At 40.7% G+C, this 20,643-nt stretch overlaps 1 protein-coding gene across 6 annotated transcripts in view; it reads right to left on the bottom strand.

Annotated features, from left to right (window-relative positions):
• LOC109963592 (myosin phosphatase Rho interacting protein) overlaps positions 1 to 20,643 on the bottom strand; it is a 47,688-nt gene that overhangs the window by 15,947 nt on the left and 11,098 nt on the right. For 4 of the 6 annotated variants that reach the window (XR_002275419.1, XM_020606240.1, XM_020606241.1 and 1 more), the window contains exons 4-12: positions 12,487 to 12,638; positions 10,680 to 10,764; positions 6,285 to 6,501; positions 5,390 to 5,936; positions 2,567 to 2,708; positions 2,293 to 2,409; positions 1,065 to 1,121; positions 888 to 956; positions 700 to 789 (exon numbers count right to left, since the gene is read on the bottom strand). Coding sequence is in view for 5 of the 6 variants with exons in the window: in XM_020606240.1 (XP_020461896.1) it covers positions 700 to 789; positions 888 to 956; positions 1,065 to 1,121; positions 2,293 to 2,409; positions 2,567 to 2,708; positions 5,390 to 5,936; positions 6,285 to 6,501; positions 10,680 to 10,764; positions 12,487 to 12,638 (1,476 nt within the window). In the remaining variant the exon portion in view is untranslated. Of the gene's footprint in view, positions 1 to 699; positions 790 to 887; positions 957 to 1,064; positions 1,122 to 2,292; positions 2,410 to 2,566; positions 2,709 to 5,389; positions 5,937 to 6,284; positions 6,502 to 7,454; positions 8,304 to 10,679; positions 10,765 to 12,486; positions 12,639 to 20,643 lie in introns of those variants that run through there. The other 2 variants (XM_020606243.1, XM_020606244.1) reach the window with 2 other exon arrangements.

The raw sequence follows: 20,643 nt of genomic DNA, 5'->3' as shown, positions 1-20,643 counted from the left end.
TCAGAAAATAACTTTCTGGGGAAGCTGTTTCAGGAAATATAAACAAAGGAAATGCCATTGTAGCTACTGTTCTCATATAGGATTAGTTTGGGAAGTTTTCATCTTATGTATAACAGGAACAACCCCCCCCCCCTGAAACTCAACATCTAAAGGACAAAAACTGCATTGCATGCCACTATATACATCCGGCAAATATTTTGCCAGCAACAAGAGCTAAAAATGTTTAATGGCCAAACAATTATATAAAGAAAGCACCAGCTCATTAGGTTTGGAGCAGGATCCATGCTGGGTTCACAGGAAGACTGCAGTGTATAAAAATGTTTTTAAAAGGTATTACTGAGAAATTGTGGACAAGGATAGGGGTTTTGTTTATAAGAGGTTAAGTTGTAAACATGTTGATGGTGGGCACTTTGGTTCAGAGCCAAGCAGTGCTGCCAGTGGCTGTAGCAGATTTAGATCACCATGATGTCATCCTTTCACAGACAGATGATCAGTCAAGTGACATCTTTTATGACAGACAAAGAACCGGTTCAAAAAGAGAAATTGTAAAACCTGATACCTAAAGTTGCACCACATGGTGTCCAAGGCTGTTTATAGACTGTCAGGAGACAGCAGAGCTAAACTTGTAGACAATGAGTTTCATCTTTACTGGTGATTAATGACACAGGACATTCTATGACATGAACAGTCAACACTCACCAGGATTTGGAAGCCATAATTTCTCTGGACTGGGTATTCTTTGACATCATAGCATGTGGAAAGGTCAATCTCACCATCCAGTTCTGATTCCTAAGTAAAAAAAAAAAAAAAAAAAAAAAATTGTTTATGGCCCATTACTTCACAAATAATCAAGCAAATTTTACAATCACTTTGAAGAGAAGCCCTACCTCCTCAGCTATGGAGTCCTTGTAGTACCTCAGACTCTGGTCTGTCAGTACAAACCAGTGTTTTTTCCACTAAGAGGACAAAAAGACAACATACTACTACTCTATGCATATAATATATTACTTCAGTACGAGGAAGAAGCAGATGGTCACTTAATCCTAATAATGATTACAAATTACCATTCCATCTTCATACAGCTTGGTCATCCATCCTTTTTTGAAGTTCAGCAGATCTGGCTGCAACAAACCAGAGTGATGTGATATTATGGACAACTAGATTAATAATAATAATGATTTGTACAAATTTGTCACCATTTGAAATTATTACATCACTGATGCAATCAGAATAAATAAAATCTCCCTCATGACTGATGCATTTATGTGCATTTGTTTACATTTAGATCACCACCTCAGCTCAAGAATTATATGTACCTATACGAGACTCAAGCTAAAGAGACCGACTGGCGGGAGCCGAACTTTCCCTGTGAAACACAAACTGCTGCTCAGTGAAACCAAGCTCAAAGTCTGTTTATAGAGTCTAAATCATTTGCCTTGAATATGGCTTCTGCTCAAATCGACAATACCTTGTTTTTGTTGAGCTTCATCAGGTGTGGTGTCATCGCCTGGCAGAGAGTCATTCTGATGGCTAACTGCCTTCACTTCATATGTTGACAATCTATTTCTTTTCGTCTGTCCCAGGGTTCACACACACACAACTGCGGTTGCTTCTGTGCTATTTATAATCATCAGTAGCAGTGGCAGCAGTGGTGGATATACGAATGTGTGTGTGCGCGCATGTTTGAGTGGGTGGGGGTCCTGGCAGCTGCAGCTCAGCTAGACAGACCAACCACAGGCTGACTGGATCAATGCTGTAGTGAGCTCTGAGCATACCTCAGATCAGCAGCAGGTTGTCAGACTGATAGGAGTCAGGCCTCAGAACTACTTTACTCACTTGTTAAGAGTAATGGAAACAAGTCCAGTAATGCCGTTTGGGTGGGTACATAAATGAAGTTACATTATGTACAATTTTTATGACTGAGCAGTGCATACCATCATTCTCCTGAACAGTGCACATTACAAAAAGGATGCATACTATGCTATTTATTTGTGTGTGTGTAAATATATATTTATGTGTATATAAATTCTTATTTGCTTTCATAACAAGACCAATAATAAATCATGTTACTTGTATTAAAAAAAATAAGGGGTTATTCACAAATTCATTTAAATATTTTATTCCTATAATGACACTCCCTAAAATAAAAAAGTTTCATAAAACTATTACATAAAACTAAATTAGCTGTCTTCATGTGTGGGAGGGTGGTGCGGGATCTCTGCACTCGAGACCCTCAAATGATTTTGTAGTCCATTGGTTACAGCTACTCTCAAAAGTACTACCAATACTCACAGTCATTGAGGACTCGCTGCCTCTGCGGTCCAGTGACTTGGCTCTTCTTAAGTTGGCAAAAGCAGAGCTAGAAACATCATGGACGAAGCGGTCCTTTCCTGCATCCAGTGACATCTCCTATTAATATAAAATTAGGATTACAAATTAGAAGCAGTTCAAGGTATAAAGACCATGTCCCTCTCATTGTATAGAGTACGTAAACTATTCAGTGAATTATAAATATTTGAAATCTTTTTGGATTTAGTTTTTATAACTAATAAAAGAAAGAGCATACATGTTTGTTAGCTAGGTAGCGTCTCTCGCTGCGGCCTTGTCTCGGGATTAGCATGGTGGTAGAAGAGGGCTCAGTGGAGCTGCTTGTGTCCATACGCTCTACATGTTGACCCTCTTCAAACCGGCCGATGATTTGAGAGCGCCTAAAAGGCACAAGACTATTACTTTTAAAGAAGTACTCGGTACATAACAGTATTTCACTCAAGAGAGAAGCCTGACTGGATTAAAAGTTTAATATCCTTGCCATTGTTTAAAAAAAATGTATTTTGCAGTATTAAAAACTGGTAAAATAAAAGGAGTAGTCTTCAAAAAAAAACAGTGATACAGCATGTCATCCTCAAAGGGTGGCAAATCAGTTAGCATAGAAAAAAAAGACCAAGCCATGACATGAAAGCAAATTTATTTCCATAATAGATCCAAGTACTTTGTTTCTTGTGTGCAGAGTTCAATGCTGCTATTACTGACAGCATCCACAGACAATAAGTACAAAGTTTGATTGTGGACATCATTCTAAATTAAGCCCCTTTCATAAAGAATATCCCCAAAAAGAACATTCAAAAGATACACCCAAGAATAAAGAGTAGTGTTATTTGATGAAAGATTACACTTAAGTAAATGAAAATGACTAGGATGGTGGATTAAACAAAGTGCAGAAGTAGCTGCTATGGCAGTGTTAACTTAAAGCACTACACTTGTTAATGTGTATGTGACTGCAGGAGAAAGGAGCAAACACTGAACTGTACACAGTATGTATAACCAACCATCAGCATGTGAGATTATGTACAGTATATACAGTCAATATCTGATAGAACAGTGTATGCTTCCAGGAAGCGCAGAGATGAAATGATAGAAAGCAGGACTCAGCGGTGACCAGCAGGGAACAGCATTGGGACAGGGATGGAAGGGCTGGTTGAGCATTAGCTCTGAGAAGCTCTGTTCAGAAGCCCCTGGAAAAGATTGAAACAACAACTAGCAAAGTAGCAAGAGCAAAAGATAGAAAGAGAAAGTAACTCATGCATTTAAACCCCCATAACCATTACTGGCAAACCACTGGTAAGCTAGGGTAGGCAGCGACAGCAAAAGATGCTCAACAGAGAGGGCATCACAGGATGATGCTAAAAATCTAAAATGCTGCATGTTTTAAGAAATGCATGAACTTCACATAATAGATTACTTGGCATGCTAACTTTAGGTTTATACAAAAGGACCAACAACCAGTAGCTCAGTGATTTTTAAATCATGTCTGCAATCATCATCTATAGTCAAGTAAATCTGCACTTACAGTCATGTGAAAAAATTAGGACACCATTTGAAAGCATGTGTATTTTGTAACATTTTTAATATATGGTTATTTAATCTCAATTTTAACAATACAGAGATTAAAGTAACAGCTAAAGTAAAACTGAAGAAAAGTCTTTTCAAGATCTTCTGTAAATGTAATTCTACAAAAATGCCTATTCTAGCTGAGGAAAAAGACAGCACACCCTCACATGTATGCCCTCTTAAAATGGCTCAAATCACACACACAGGTATATCACACCAAGTGCACATAATTAGTAGATCGTTACTCAGCATTTTGAATGAGGCTTGCTCTATCTAAACCTCAGACATTTAGTTTGGTGTGCTCCTGACTGTTGAAGTGAGAGTGAGCACCATGGTGTGAGCGAAATAGCCCAGGTCTGGTCGCCCCAGCAAGTTCACCCCCAGAGCAGACCGCAAGATGCTAAAAGAGGTCTCCAAAAACCCTAAAATGTCATCTCGAGACCTACAGCAGGCTTTGGCTACTGTTGATGTAGAAGTGCATGCCTCTACAATCAGAAAGAGACTGCACAAGTTTAACTTGCATGGGAGGCGTGCAAGGAGGAAACCTTTGCTCTCTAAGAGAAACATCAAGGCCAGACTGACATTTGCCAGAGAGAATGTTGACAAAGACCAGGACTTCTGGAATAATGTTCTTTGGACAGATGAGTCCAAAATTGAATTATTTGGACACCAGAGCAGAGGACATGTTTGGCGTAAACCAAACACAGCATTCCAGGAAAAGAACCTCATACCAACTGTGAAGCATGGAGGTGGAAGTGTCATGGTTTGGGGCTGCTTTGCTGCAGCAGGACCTGGTCAGCTCACCATCATAGAATCCACCATGAATTCTACTGTGTATCAGAAGGTGCTTGAAGAACATGTGAGACCATCGGTTAGAAAATTAAAGCTGAAGCGGAACTGGACCATGCAACATGACAATGACCCAAAACATACTAGTAAATCAACCAAAGACTGGCTGAAAAAGAAGAAATGGAGAGTCCTGGAATGGCCGAGTCAAAGTCCAGACCTGAATCCCATTGAGATGCTGTGGGGTGACTTGAAAAGGGCTGTACATGCAAGAAACCCCTCAAACATCTCACAGCTGAAACAATCCTGCATTGAGGAGTGGGGTAAAATTTCCTCAGACCGATGTCAGAGACTGGTAGATGGCTACAAGAACCGTCTCACTGCAGTTATTTCAGCCAAAGGAGGCAACACTAGCTATCTTTTTCCTCAGTTAGAATAGGCATTTTTGTTTACATTTACAGAAGATCTTGAAAAGACTTTTCTTCAGTTTTACTTGTTTAGTTGTATTAATCTCTCTACAATGTTAAAATTGAGATTAAAAAATGTTACAAAATACACACGCTTTCAAAGGGTGTCCTAATTTTTTCACATGCCTGTATGCTTCTATGTAAATATGTGTTTAATATCCACATCTTTGAAAGCAGATCCAAAAAGTTGAAAATCTCTAATCTTTTGTGCAGTATGCCAAGCATGACACTGATCCATAACCTCTCACCTGCGCTCCTCTCCAAACAGCCGAGCCACCTCCTCTCTGCCAGGACTCCGTGTCCGTGTCCTCAGCTCTTGACACTTTTTCTCAGAGCGAAATGCTTCTCGGTAACTTAGCCTGCGAGCCCGTGGCACATCTGACAGCACTACATACTCCCTGCCAGCACGGCCCACTCTGCCTCTTCCAGGGACACTAGCAGTGGACCCTCCACCCACACTGTGTCCCTCCCAGGTGGGCGTTGTGCTGCTGGGTTCAGAGTCCAGCGAGCTCTGGGAGGAGCTGATAGTGGAGTAGCTGGGGGAAATAAGTGCACCTGGAGAAGGAAGAGGATCTTGGGAGGACTGATAAAGGGAAGCTTGGGGTTCTGACTCAGAGTTGTACCTGGGATTTTGCACTCCTGATGATAAGGACAAGGCTGAAGAGGACAGGGGCAGATGCTGGGGTGGCTGGGAATGCTGAGTAGACTGTGGAGAAGGTTCTGACTTGGTCTTCTCCAGGGAAAAGTAACCACTCTCCACTCGTATCTTGCGTCCAGTGCTCACAGTGCTGCCATCTGAAACAAGGACAGTGCCAATAATATAAAACACCCAAAATAGATTGCATGTACAATAGTGTGAGTGTGTGTGTCATGGGGGGAGGGGAGACGACATACATATCTGTTGTATACTATACAACAGATATGTATAATGACAAATCACTATTTTCCCTGAGAGTTAAGAGTGATGGTCGAGTGCCTGAACAGGTTTATGCATTAGCCCAAGTCATTGCAGCCTTTATCTAGCTGTGACTAGAGAACAGTTTCTAAAAAATCACCTAGTTATCCTTTTCTAAGAGTGAAACAAAAGCAGAAGCATATACAGAGGATGTTAACAAATTTGCACTCTCTCTTCTTAGTCCACACCATCTTGAGTAGTGATATTGGAGTCTGGCTGGCTCTGGCTCAGCTGGCTGAGGCAGGAGGTGCTGCGGCTGCACGGGATGGTAGCCCTGCTCCAGCGGCTCTCCTCTTGCCACAGAGTGGCACGGCTCATCGGGACACGCTCTGCACTGGCAATACTGCTGGGTAGGCAGGGGATGCTGCCCCCACTGGTCACCGTCACCTTGGCAGGGCCTGGCTCCTGGGTAGAGGTTTGGGTTGGAACGAGTAGATATGAAGAGGAAAGGACATAATGAGACGTAAGGTCACACAGAGACTACAAAAAGGAATATGAGAAGGAAAGAATTCAAGGACATTAAACACTGAAAAGTAACAATGATTTAAAATATCTTAATATATCTGAATTCTTGATGTGCATGACTAAATGCTCTCAACTGTAGCTACCACTACCCATTGCCATTATATCAAGTTATCTTAATTATTAGTTCCTCCCTCTGTTTGACATTACGTTATTCAGTAAAATCAACATTCTTCTTCTCACCTGGAGAGAAGAGTGCATCATGATATTACACCACTGGTCTGTCCATGTTTTAATTTTCTTTTAACTTGTTAGATTTTTATGTCTATGCATCAGATAAATACAGTACGTGACAAAACAAATGAATTTCTTTCATCAACTGTAAAATGGCATTCTGGGAAAGGAGGAAACGAAGGACAGCTTGTCAAGTCAAGAGTCATTCAAGCCAAACACCTGTTTAATTGAGGGATACAGAAAACAAAAATAACAATTTGATTGAATAATGTAAAGTGCAAAACAAATTAAGCACTTATTGCTGTTATGTTCAAAGTCTGATATCACCCCTACTTACCAGAAGTCTTTTAGTGATCAGCAGACCCACAAAAAAATAAATAAATCACTTTAGATAAGAGCAAGTAAACCCATTAACAGCTTTTCAGCCAGCCTACCCACAAACATGCTGTTGTGCTTAAGAGAATTTTAAAAAATGCAAAATCATTCTTTCAGTATCAGAGAGAAAGAGCAAGAGAGCGAGAAGCAAAAATCATGTCCCTTCTTTCATCCTTCACCTGGATTGGTTTGGCTGCCAATAAATATCATTTACAAGGGCTGATTTAAAGCCAGGCATTTTTTTTAAAGGTGAAGCAGGATAAAAAGTTTGGCCAAGTTAGACTCACTGGGTGTCCATTCAAGTCTTCAGTAGAAAAACACTGGCTTGGAGTAACTCCATCCTGCCAATCACAAAAATCCTTTAAAGAACTATAACATAAATAAAATGGGATTACAGATACAACACAATCTCAAAGTATGAACTACTATGAACTACTTCTCCTTCCTTTCAGTTACAGTACGAGATAGGAAACGACGTTTTGTGTCACTAGTGGACTCTGGGTGAGGTGCTTCAACAAAGCAGCACTACCCACAAGGCAAACATGTTACTGTGCTGATTTACAACAGTCTGAGGATATGAATACTTTTATTTAAAGTAGGAGGAATAGAAATTCTGAGAACATGTATGGAAAATGTGACCCTTAACACATTTAACTGGGATAATCTTTATCATGTTTTCAACCCAAAACAACCAAACAGCCCAGATGACGATGATAGCAACTAGCATGAGACAAGCAGTGAAAGCACACTCGACCGCACACTTTGTCAACCCTACTCTAAGTATGCCAAAAATGGAGAACATAGCAGGTACACTTATCTACACAGCAAAGTACTGTTGATGAATACAGGAACAAACAAAGCCAGACATAAATGATGATGTCACATGGGACACAGTCAAGGTCATCACTGTGCCACCGCTGTCCCTCGTTAAATGAGCCTGTTTGTGTAATGAAATCATTCAATTTTTAGTTCAACACTGGTGGCTATAGTTAACATAATTTGATCCGTTTTCCTTATTCTTTCTAGATTCACTGTAGACACTGTATTGCTGTGGAATTTCTGGAATTTCTGTTTCTTCTGGCCCTTCTGGTAATAGGATTTCAGCCAGCACTGTTACAAACACTGGCACCCCACAGGGATGTGTCCTCAGTCCCATCCTCTACACCCTGTTCACCCGCGACTGTGTCGCCTCCACAAAGACAACATCATCCTAAAGTTTGCGGACGACACTGCAGTAATAGGTCGCATCACTGGTGGAGACGAAGCAGCCTACAGGAGGGAGGTGGCCAGTCTGGTGTCATGGTGCAAGGACAATGATCTCAGCCTCAACACGGACAAGACGAAGGAGATGATAGTGGACATGAGGAGGGAGAGGAGATCTCATCAGCCACTGTTCATCTGGGGGCTCGAAGTGGAGAGGGTGAGCAGCTTCAAATACCTGGGTGTCCACATCTGTGAGGACCTCACTTGGACACTTAACACCACACAGCTGATCAAGAAGGCTGACGTGTTTCCCTGTACAATGAAATTCTTACTTTGCTGTCCACATGAATGCCACAAAACACAAATGAAATATAAAGTAGATAAATAACACACAATCTAAGACACTTTAAGCAGCAACAGATGCAGCAATATAATAAAAAATATATAAGAATAGAACAGAATGTATGCTTTGTTGCTGCTTAAAGTGTGTTAGATTTTGTGTTACTTATTCATCTACTTTATATTTCATTTGTATTTTGTGGCATTCATGTGGACGGCAAAGTAAGAATTTCATTGTACAGGGAAACACGTTTCCTAACTGTGCATATGACAAAATAAACACTTTGACCTTTTACAAAGCAATCACTGTTCAAAGTCACCTAATGAACAGTACTACTGAGAATTCAGTAGTATTTCGCCTTTAAGGTCTCGTAAACTCAAACATGTGGCATGTTAAGTCTGGGGCTTGAGGTGGTTATGGTATAAAAATTAGAAAATATTTGTGGGATCCCTCAGACATTGTGAGGATTTGAGTCATTTTAGCAGCACTGTAATGATAAGAACAGGGATAACATGAGGTACTGGTCTCGGGCTGCTGCGTGCATACACGCCGCCATCATGGGCAACAGTGGGGTTCAGTGTCTTGCCCAAGGACACTTCAACATGTGGACTGCAGGCACAGAGATTCAAACTTCCAACCTTCTGGTTGGGAGACTACTACTCTACCCACTGCACCAATGTCGCCTCCCCGAACGTCCTCAATCCAACTTCTTTTAACAGCATCAATTAAAAAAAACCAAAACAAAACAAAACAAAACAAAAAAAACAATACATCTCATCTCTGAGGGGAAAACAGATTGTGTAGTTTGACTGGAATGTAATGCCTCAGTCCTGCATACTTTCATGGCACATGCTGTCCTTAGGTATAGAGCACATGCGTCAAACCTCAAGGCTCACGGGCCACATCCGAACCGGCGTACAATTACATCCGGCATGTGAGATCATTTTATACATCTTTTTTTAATGGCCCGGCGATATGAAGTGCCGATAACACACAACAAATCCCATAATGCGGCACAACAGCTGCCTTACCGAACGATAGGTTACCTGAGATCTTTCCTGCGTCAATTACGTCAGATCAATCAAGCGTCTGTTGATGTATACCGCCCTAATTTCAAGTCAAAGCTAACCCCTAACAATGGCCAAGAGAAAAGTTGATTCTGAAAACAGAGCCTTTCTAAACCGGTGGGAGGCTGAGTATATGTTTACTGACATTGTCGGTAAACCTGTGTGTCTTATTTGTGGAGCTAATGTGGCTGTAATTAAGGAATATAACCTAAGACGGGACTACGAGACAAAACATCAGGACAAGCTGAAAAACGTGAATGAAGAGTAGAAGCTACAGAAGGTAGAGGAGTTGAAGAGGAATCTGACATCACAGCGAAATCACACAGTGAAGCTGCTGTGAAAGCAAGTTTTATTGCTGCAGAGGAGAAAATCAGCCCGGACATTTACCGAGGGAGAGTTTCTGAAGAGCTGTATGATGAAAGTGTGCGACGTCTTGTGTCCAGACAAAAAGAAGGTGTTTGTAAATGTAAGTCTTAGCAGAAATATGGTTGCTTATTTTAAGTTCAAGTTTATTTATTTTGGAATAATATTGTATCCTGTCTGTTTCGATTCATATTTATGTAAAAAAAAAAAAAAAAAAGTTTAGTTTTAGTCTGTTCAATAAATGTTTATCCTGTTCGGCCCGCGACCTAAAGTGTGCTTTGAGTTTTGTCCCCCTGTGCGATTGAGTTTGACACCCCTGGTATAGAGTAACCTAGATATCATAAAATTAATTATTCTGTGTTAGGAGTCCCCTGGTCCGACTTTGCCATCATCACAAAACATTCAAGACTTCACCCATACACAAAGAAAAGAAATCAGGACCTTTACCCGAGTTTGACTGCTCAGTATTCTTACCTCACTCAGACTGAGCAATGCCAGTAAAAGCCCTTTATCATGAAGAATGTGATTTGGTGCATTACCTGGTGAGTGGGTGGATCGACCTTGCGTTTTTTCTTCTGGTTCTGCCTGTTGGTTCTTGGGTATACAGTCAGAGCCTCCTGCCACCTATGAATGGTGAAAAAGTGTTGCTCTTGAAACACTAAATGCAGATACACAAACCCTGCAACCATAGTGGACCAATACTTGACTGTTCTGATATTTTCTGCAGCAAAAATAAATAAATAAAAATAATAATACACTTTAATAATCCTCTAAGAGTCAAACACAAAGCATTGTAAACAGCGGTATGGTCACATTTTGTTTTCCTTGATCACTTAAGCTGTGTTTTTGCTCTTGGTAAAGATTTTAAGAATAGGATCTTTACTAAAAGGCGCATCATGAGGATACTTTAATCTAATTAATTGCTACAAGTAAAGCATGTATCCAGCCAAAATGATCTGCATGAATTCTCACCTTGAAGCACTTTGACAAAGTCTGACTAAAATGCTTATTCTTGGTCTTGATAAAAACTAGACCAAAATGTTCACAACGTTTTTGTCAACACATCTACTGACGACTAAAATAAATAAGTTTTTTTTGTTGACTAAAAACTGATCACAGCAAGAAGGTCCCGGGTTCGAGCCCGGGCACTTTGTGTGGAGTTTGCATGTTCTCCCTGTCCCTGCGTGGGTTCTCTCCGTGTATTCCGGCTTCCTCCCTCAGTCCATCGTCATGCAGCTTAGGTTGACTGGCAAATCTAAATTGCCCATAGGAGTAAGTGTGGGTGTGTGTGGTTGTCTACATGTCAGCCCTGTGATAGACTGGTGACATGTACAGGGTGGACCCCGCCTCTCGCCCAATGTCAGCTGGGATTGCCAGCAGCCCACCCCCCACACTCAGGAATAAGCAGTATGGATAATGGATGTGACATTCACAGTAAGTAAACTAACATGGACTTCAAATCTAAATAATGTAATGTGAAATCACCCATCAACAATAATAATCTTCCTCATGTGAATCAGACCTCTGACTATATTTAGAACATTAAAGTCAAGCACTATGGTACACAACACTTGTGTTATTTTTCATACTCCACCCACAAATAGTGAAAGCCTTTGGTGTGGAGTGTCACTAACCGTCATAAATAGAAACATGTGATGCAGTTATAATGAATGAGTGCCCACGCAACAGAATGAGTCATAAGACATTTGTGAGGAAGTAAACATAACCAGGAAAAGTTTTACAAAAATTCATAAAAAAAAAAAAATTATCCTGGTTGTTGCACTGCTGTCAGTTAATGACCTTGTTGGGGCCACGTGTGTGATGGACTGGGACTAACACATGAAAACCAAATGACCGGGAAGTGAGAGGTCTACAGTGATAGAGCAGGTAGCATAATAGAGAGTGGGTGTTGTGAGTCACAGTTCCCTAAGAATAGCCATAATATGTATGTGACAGCCAGGAAAGGAGGAGGAGGAGGAGACGGCACAGGAGAAAACTGTATAATGAGGCTTATGGATCATGTATTTTGGTTTGCATCCAAGCATATAGGGCTTTGTGAACACAGGGAGACAAAAGAAATCACAAATGCGCACTGTCACTGCAAAGTGGATCACAACTCTGACAAGCACAGCTCAAACGAGACAACAGGGGGCAGACCAGTCTTGGCTGCTACAGCAGTTGGACAACTATTCATCCTTGTTCAAGTCTCCGTCATCCCTTTCCACTCAGCACAAAAACCAGAGCAACACAAATTGTTCTGCACACCTGAAGCTAGATTTTCACATAATGGCAGACTGTTTGTCAATGCTACATTAACCGATCACATTCCTACTTGTTATATCTTACCCGTTGATGATTTCTTTACACTCAGCCCGTATGAAGTGCTCTTTTTCAGGGGTCAAGATGCACAGCGAGTTCTTCTGACCTGTCCTGGACTCTCCGTCGATGACGTCAGAGCACTGGTTCATATTGATCGTACCCTGGGGTAGAGTGCTGGGCTGGAGGACATAACAGAGACACAGTGAACAGACGTGCCCACATATCCCTCCACATGGTGCGTCTGTCTTCTCACACAATCCACCCCAGCATCAATATTCATGCCAAGTTTGGCACACCACACACTGATAACAGTCTGTACATAGACCAATGTTCCTGTTGGGGCTTTGCGTAATATTTAAATATTTGAGATGTGTTGCAGCACTTAAAATATAATAATTACATAATTGCATCATTATATGAAGCTTTTTTTATGTAAAAGAAAGCACCCCTATCAATAATGTGATCTTAGACAAGACAATCAGGTACTGTTCTGGACTGACAGACCCAGCTTGATATTGTACAGTATAGTAACCACTCAATCCAAGTTCCACAGTCAACACAGTAGTAATGATGCACTTTTAGTAGTGGTTAATGCTATCAAACCTCATTTTTGATGAGTTAAAAAGGTGCCAAATGTGCCATCTACCCTTGTTTTGCTTAATCACTTTGTAGCCTTTCCAATGTGAATATAGCATAGGTACATCATAATGTTAGTGCTCAGCCCCAATCTACACAGCCACGTAGGACTTATAAACAGCGCAAGTTCATGGGTTCACCAAGCAGGTTTGAGTTTAATCTGTCTGATGCCTAGGTGTGACGTGTAAACTCAGCAATGCACACTGACCAGGTACCATCTGTCAGTCATACATAACATTACCATAGCACTTCCAGAACAATACCTACTTTGTGTACAACTTAATGTTTTACATGCAGGTTTGCGTAAGCACACAGTGGCTGTGTGTAGGCACGGCTCATTTACAATGAACAAACACATGACAGCTCAACAGATAAGACAGTGTACTGTAGTTACAGCCCGTACTACTGCATGACTCCAAGTGAACCTGTTGTGCTAATCATGCAGCTTTTTCAAAATGTTTTTCTAACTGCATTAGAACATTCTTACAAAGACAGTACTTAAAAGAATGAAAATATATGTACACATTATTACCATAACAAATTATACTAGCTTAGAAAACTGACATTGCTTTGTCTGACCTCACAATGACTTGCTTGAGCAATAGGGGCAGCCTTGATGTTGACGGAGGGATTTATATTTGTTCAATGAGGTAAATGAGTATTGCGCAACTGAGCACACTGGGCATAGGAAGTCAAGTGAACAGCTTTTGGGTCCTAACATCCACATGCAGACAAAATTATAGACAAATACTGCAGTGGTTCTAAGCAATGAGTACCAGGACAGCCACAAATGACAAATTACAGCCCTCAGTAAATTTGAATATATTAGGAGACAGAGCTGGAAACAAAATTAAAAAAGGTACCACATTCAATTTAATTTGTGACCAAATAAATCTAATGCAAGAACCCAAATAGTGCTGAATAACCATAGCTTGTCAGTTACAGAGCAATTTAAGCCTATGGATGGCCTCTAATGTGGACACAGAAGTCAACAGTTTGTGGTAATCCCACCCTGAGGGCAGATGAGAGACCAGGTTTACTTCTGAACTGTTAAATGTCACTTTTATTCTCAACTCTTCAACCACTGTCTACATTGTAAAAGGATAGTGACAAAATTTGTTACAGCACATTAGAGCAATGCAGACAGTAGGCTAGTCTAAGGATAAGAGTAAGCTAAAAGTCGGAGACTTCTAGCATGGTACAGCAGGCACTATGACCTTCGCAACTTGGACCATGGTAACGAGTAATGACTCAGTTGATCATTATGTTGTGGTCCCAAGTCTTATGCCTGTGGCTTTAAAATGGTCCATCATGAAAGGGCTCAAGACTAAAGTGAAAAGGCTGGGGCAACAGCCGGGCTTGACAGACAGCCAGACAAACCTAGAGACAGCTGGCTGAGGAGCTAGGCCTGCTTCAGACTGGAGACACACACTGGCATCAGCTTGACCTGAGAGCCCTGTCACTCTCAGACACAGAGAGCGGAAGGAGGCTTGGAGACAGAGAAGGGACCATAGAGGGTGAGAGAAGAGAGACGCAGCCTCAAGCTGGTGATCAAGGGGAACAGCGGGGGGGGGTTGCAGGTTATGACACTGGACTGCTCGGTCATCTGTCTGTGTACGTTCTAGTGTACGCCACACATGGGCTTGTCCTTGAGCTGGATTCAGAAGAGGATAAACAGCAAAATCTGTAATTCTGGGAACAGCTGTACAAGCAACTTAAGCAACCAGTTTCATAATCACAGCATCGAATTCTCTGGCCTGACATCAGCTCTGGTTATAAAACCTATTTTCATACAGCTGTTCACCTCTAAGAGAGAGCGAGAGCGAGATTATTTGAAGTAGGCGGGGGTTGTGTGGGAGTACAGTAGAAGTATTGCACTACAGCTGTGTGGCAAGCAGCATGGGACTCCTATCACACGTGTGCACCCTCCCTGCACCGGCTGAGCACCAATACACGCCCCTACGCTGGGCCGTCCACTGCGGCTCTAGCCCCCTCAAACCTACACCTCTCTGTCACCTAGTCTACAAACTGTCTCTTCTACCCAGGCCAATGCTCTTCACAACGGGCTCTTTGTGAAGCAGCGCCGGTTCACACAATGTGGGACTGTTAGCTGCCACAATCCACACAGCCAATCCTCCTCTTAACCCTCAACAAGGAAATGACCAAGAGACAAGAGACCAAAACAAGTGCCTCCTTTGTGATCAGACCATGGAAATTATGAAGCCAGCATAAACTTGTTCTCGTCTCTGAATCCATTCAGACAATAGTATGAATACTGTCTCAATGGGAATAATTGAGCAGAGTCTCAAGAGGAGACAGGGACAAATCAGAAAAAGATTGCTTTCTCTATGCCAGTCTGTGATGACTGAAATGATTATGAAAGCAGATTTTTTTTTTTTTAAGCTTTCAGCTAAAATTTAAATATTAAACTGAAATGTTGTCAAAAGTTGCATTAAGTATTTAATAGATTATTCCAAAGCATTTTTAATTGAATCAAAACAGTTTATTCTGTTTAAGCCAGCAGGCGGTACAAGTGTAAAAACCTTTAAAAAGACGTTTTGCTACTACAAGACAGTTTTGTGCATGAAATGTAAAATAAACTCTTTTTAAAGGACTCAAAGTAAGACTTTGCAATAGAAGTGAACAGAGGCCATTTACCTACCCAGGAAGGCCACGACCTGCTAAAGACCAGTCCCAGTTTCATGGCAAAGATGCTTTAAACTCAACTGTTGTCAAGTTTAACACTGTATTACAATGCATGGTCTGCATAGTGTGGGCTTATCTCTCCTCTCCTTACCCCTCCTTGGTATTCACATGTCTTGGGATCTTTGTCCAGATATTGTGTAGCATTACAACACTTTTCATTTGGAACCAACTCTTTGTCTAGAAAATGATAATTAGTACGCTCCATGCATGCCTGTGCGCCCTTGGCTTCCTTCACTCTTGGCCATTCTGCAGCTTAGCAAAACATCCCATTTTCCCTTATGACACAGGGGGGGAAATATTTGCTTCTTTTGGCAGCTGGCTGGCTGGTCTACTTTCAATTTTGGTTATGAAGCAAATTCTCTTCCTCTGCCATCAACATTTTTTGGTTGGACAGGCTCATTCCTAGTCATGAAGAGCAGAGTGCAGTTAAAATGACTCACTGAAGAGAAGCACGAACGGCATTTAACTAATGTACTGCAACATCTTTTTCAATACATTCATCTCATTTCTCATTCATTTCCTATTAGAATGGAAAGACAGCAACACTGTTCAATGACCAAGTTAGTTCTTAACACCTGTAAGTTGATTAGACATTTGTTTTTGGTATTAGGTGACAGTTTGTGTGGTGACAAATTCAAATGCTATGATTTCACTTGTTAAGTTACATTACTTGTCTTCAGGCATGCAACAGCAGGATCCTCAGGCACTGTTTTCAACCTGCATCCAATGCCATTTAACTTTGATCATTGAGGACACTGAAGCCAAGAAGAAAACTGATGAACTGGCAGCGCTTCATCCTGACTCATAAAACATGGCCTAGAATCAGGTCTCTTCACGGTCCAACATCCTCTGCTCATTATCAATAACAGCAATTATGCAATAAATCTTTCCTTGGTAACTTAGGAAAACAGAGGTAAACATGCATTTATGATACCAGTGAGCATGCCAACAACTAGCTGTGAGGAAATGCCCTAAGTTGCCAGATGGATAGAGTCGCCTCTAGTCTTGCTAGAGAGGAATATGAAACACAGGCTATCTTCTCCTTAGGTGCACAAGAATCATACAAACACAGACACACAAAAGCAACCAGGCCAAGAACTAGAGCCGACATATCTGTCATGGACAAGGTTACAATCCTCATTGTCCACAGTTGTCTGTAATTTTAATTCCCTGTAATTTTACCCTAGCATCTAGACAACTTTAAGACAGTATAATCACGTGATATTTACCTTAGCCTCAGCTGTAATACCATCCCTAACCCCTGCCTGTACTTTAAACATATAGCACTATAAAACTCAACCTAAGCCAGATGGTGGATATCCAACATCTCTGCTGCAGGGCCAAATACAGTCCTCCAGGCATTTTTAAATACACCTCACCCCACTGGTATGCATTCAAGACATTCACATGAATGCTACAATATAGGCATTTGCTCTAAGCTTTGTTACACAGCAAGACCGCTACAATGAAGGCTAAATGCAAGAGCACTGTATTAATACAACATTCTTGAGAAAAATATCACAAAACACCACTCACATTTCACATATATTTGTGCCAGATATTTCAGAGAACACTGTAGGTGGCAGGAGTACTGCTCTTATTATGGAGAACGGTGAGAGGATGTGGGTGGTTTAATGTTGTGTTAGGAGCCAGAAGTCGACGAACGCAGAGGAGGAGGAAGAGGAAGAAGAGTTGGAGGATGAAGGCTGTTTTCTCCACTAGTATTGCCAGATCATTTTCAAATGGAGGCTAGGCTGGTGCTATCGATATTGGAGATACAACAGGGAAAATGTGTGAATAGCAAATTGATTAATTTATGGCATATTTGTTTCTTATGCCATAACATACAGCACTGTAATGCAAGCTTTGAAAATAGTCTTATGTAATGCCTGTAACAACAATGAATTAGACACAGGCAGCAGAATGTGAAAAATCAGTCTGTGTCTGGGCCATGACAGTAGAAGGGCAGGCTGCAGAAACAGACGCTACAAATCGAGTTGTGTCATGTTGCATTGGCTGTTCAGACTTTGTCTAAGCAGAGTTATTGTATGTGTGGTTTCCCTGACTAGTAACGTTTTCCTTTTTTTTGCTATCCACCAACTCCCTGTAATATTTGTCCAAGCTGCTTCTTTCCTCTCTCACACTTAGCACTGCCTGACACTATACAGCAGACTATCCTCAGTTCAATTACTGGGTTTAAATTTATAAACCAACTTTTTTTTTTTTTTTTTTTACTTACTTTCGTCACTCTTTTCTATCTGTAATTAATGAACCCTCTGTCTACTTGCATCATTTCAATTTTGACGCCCCACTTTAGGCTGTAAAGTTATGCAATGCAAATTTATTTCTTGGTCTGCTGTGTAGACCATTAATCCCTGTTGTTCTAAAAGTATCAAATGGTTTTCTACAAAACTGTGCCATTCAGTCACTGACTTCAAGAGAAAAATTCTAAATTTGCAGCTCTACAATAAGTTTATTTTTTGTATTAACTGCAAACAAAAAAAAAGTTATTTTAAGATAACAAGGCGGCCTAGAACAGCAGTGTATGGATTACCGTAGTATCTCATAGAAAGAGCTGACACAGCACTTTGGAAAGTAGGCCAAGGCAAACAGGCATCCATTACATGTTGCGGCTGTGGTCAAGTCACAGGTTCCCAGTGAAAACTATTTCAAATCAGACAAGAGGCACAAATATGCTTTGCTATAGAAGCACAATTGAGATGTTGCAGCTAGGCTTCAAACAGGTCTTTGATAATGACTACAAATCTGCCAAAGCCTCCCTAAGTCAACACAAATTAGCCCATGATGCAGAAGGAAAGGAAAATGGGGGAGGGATAGGAAAATGTTCTTTTGGGAATTCAACTAATACCTCAGTTTTAGACCTAGCCTTTTTTCCACAGGACTGAAGAGCAGCTTCATACACACCAACATCTTCTGGATAGCACTGAACCTGATATTCAAAGAGCTGAGGGAGAATTCCTCAGGTAACAAAACCTTTGGGGCTAAATGTAAGATCCAGATTTCTTTGTACATTTTAGGAATGGTTAACATTCAAAATTCCAAAGCTACTACTCAAAGAAAAAAAAAATCATGGTTCCATACTAATACCCAAAGGCTTTCTTGAATATACAAGTTTCTCTAAAAAACAAGGCAGGTATTCATTTCACACTCCTTGAATGCATCAGATGTTAACAGTTAATCAAATAATAAAAATAATCAATAACAGTATATAATTAACACAATTGTGGTTGAAACCAAGGAAACTAAACAAAAATATAACAAGTCTAAGAATACTACCGAGCAGTGTTTCATAAGAGTTTAATGATTATTTCTACACATAGTATTTGGCCAGTACTAAAAAGCATAAAAGGTTCAACAAGATCAATGACTGAAGAAAAATGTATCCGGTGCAAGTGAAAGGATTTACATCAAGTATTCTGGTTCCATTATGCTCATATTTAGCACCTTCAACATAATCTTGCTTGACAAAGATGTGCTATTAGCTGAACACAGTACGTTGCTGTGTACAGGAGTAGCTGAAAGGCAGACAAGATGGCTTAATCATTTTCCAGTTTTGATTCTTCTGTTTATCTGCAAATTGGCCAAATATTGTCCCCATTTCATAATTACTGTGTTTATATAAGCAATCTTCAATTGTTTTCATCTTATTAAATTTCAGTCTGTTTTTAACTGCCCCCCACCCCCACTCCCCAGCCCTCCATCAGGCCATGTTTGGCTTTATAAACAAGGGAGGGCTTGGGGTAGACAGGTTACACAATACTACTGGGCTGCTCTCTCCCAACACAAATGATTTATTGGCCAGGGAGAACTGGAATGAAAGACAGAGATACGAGAGTGGCAGAAGAAGACAAAGTGAGGAGGTGAAAAGAAGGCAGAGTGAACTGGACTGACTAATGGGAAAGTAAAACTGAGGACCATGCAAGTGAGAGTGGACACTGGTTTAGCCAAAGCCTCCTGAAGCCAGCCTTTTTTCTGAATAGCAAGTGGCTGGAAATCATTAAAAAGAACAAGAAAATGAAGGAGGCTACAAAAAAGGATGATAGAAAGACATCCTTTTAGGGGCTTCTCACCGTGGCAAAACAGTGGACCTCCATCAAGAATTTAGGTCAACCCCACATGTAGGGGTGTGCAATATGACATTTTACCAGGTCAATGATATGACTCCTGAAAGAAAAAAAAACTGGTGGAAAAATTTGGGTTTCACAATAGTCAATCTGCAGTACAAGATACCCAAACGCAAATATTTTTCCAACAAGACCATTCTGCTGCTGTAGTACTCCAAAACAACTACAACAACTGATTTATAGTCTAGTCACTGTTGAATGGTCTGTTATTCTTCTTTTTTCTATTAAGTTGTTACTTTATAGGGTTGTTTTTTTTTAAATTAGGAAATAAGCTTGGTTGCTAGCAAAATAGTCTTAAAAACCAACATGAAAAATAACTGTGATAAGATTGTGATCCTGCCTGACCAAAAATAAATAAATAAAAATTGTCAAACTATATTTGTCATATTGCCCACCGCTACCCACATGGCAATCATATTCTCCAAGAGAAATTTTAAAGACTACAAGTTTACCATGACTTGGAAACCCATGTCAACAGAAAACTGACACCTTATAAGACAGTACTATGCCTTTACTGTAAGCCATATAGTATACTCAAGGTGCTGACACAACTAGTACCCTGTGTTAAATGATCCTGTCCACAGTCTCACGCAGCAGTGAACACCAGTGTAATAATAGGTCAGAAGGTTGAACAGAAGGACTGTCTCCTTATGCTTACTACCTACAGCTGCTGATCAAAGTAGAACCTTATAGTCAG

Source organism: Monopterus albus, unplaced genomic scaffold (assembly GCF_001952655.1).
Source record: "Monopterus albus unplaced genomic scaffold, M_albus_1.0 scaffold76.1, whole genome shotgun sequence".
NCBI lineage: Eukaryota > Metazoa > Chordata > Actinopteri > Synbranchiformes > Synbranchidae > Monopterus > Monopterus albus.
The sequence above is the reverse complement of the archived record's forward strand: the minus strand, read 5'-3'. Positions and strand labels throughout refer to the sequence as shown.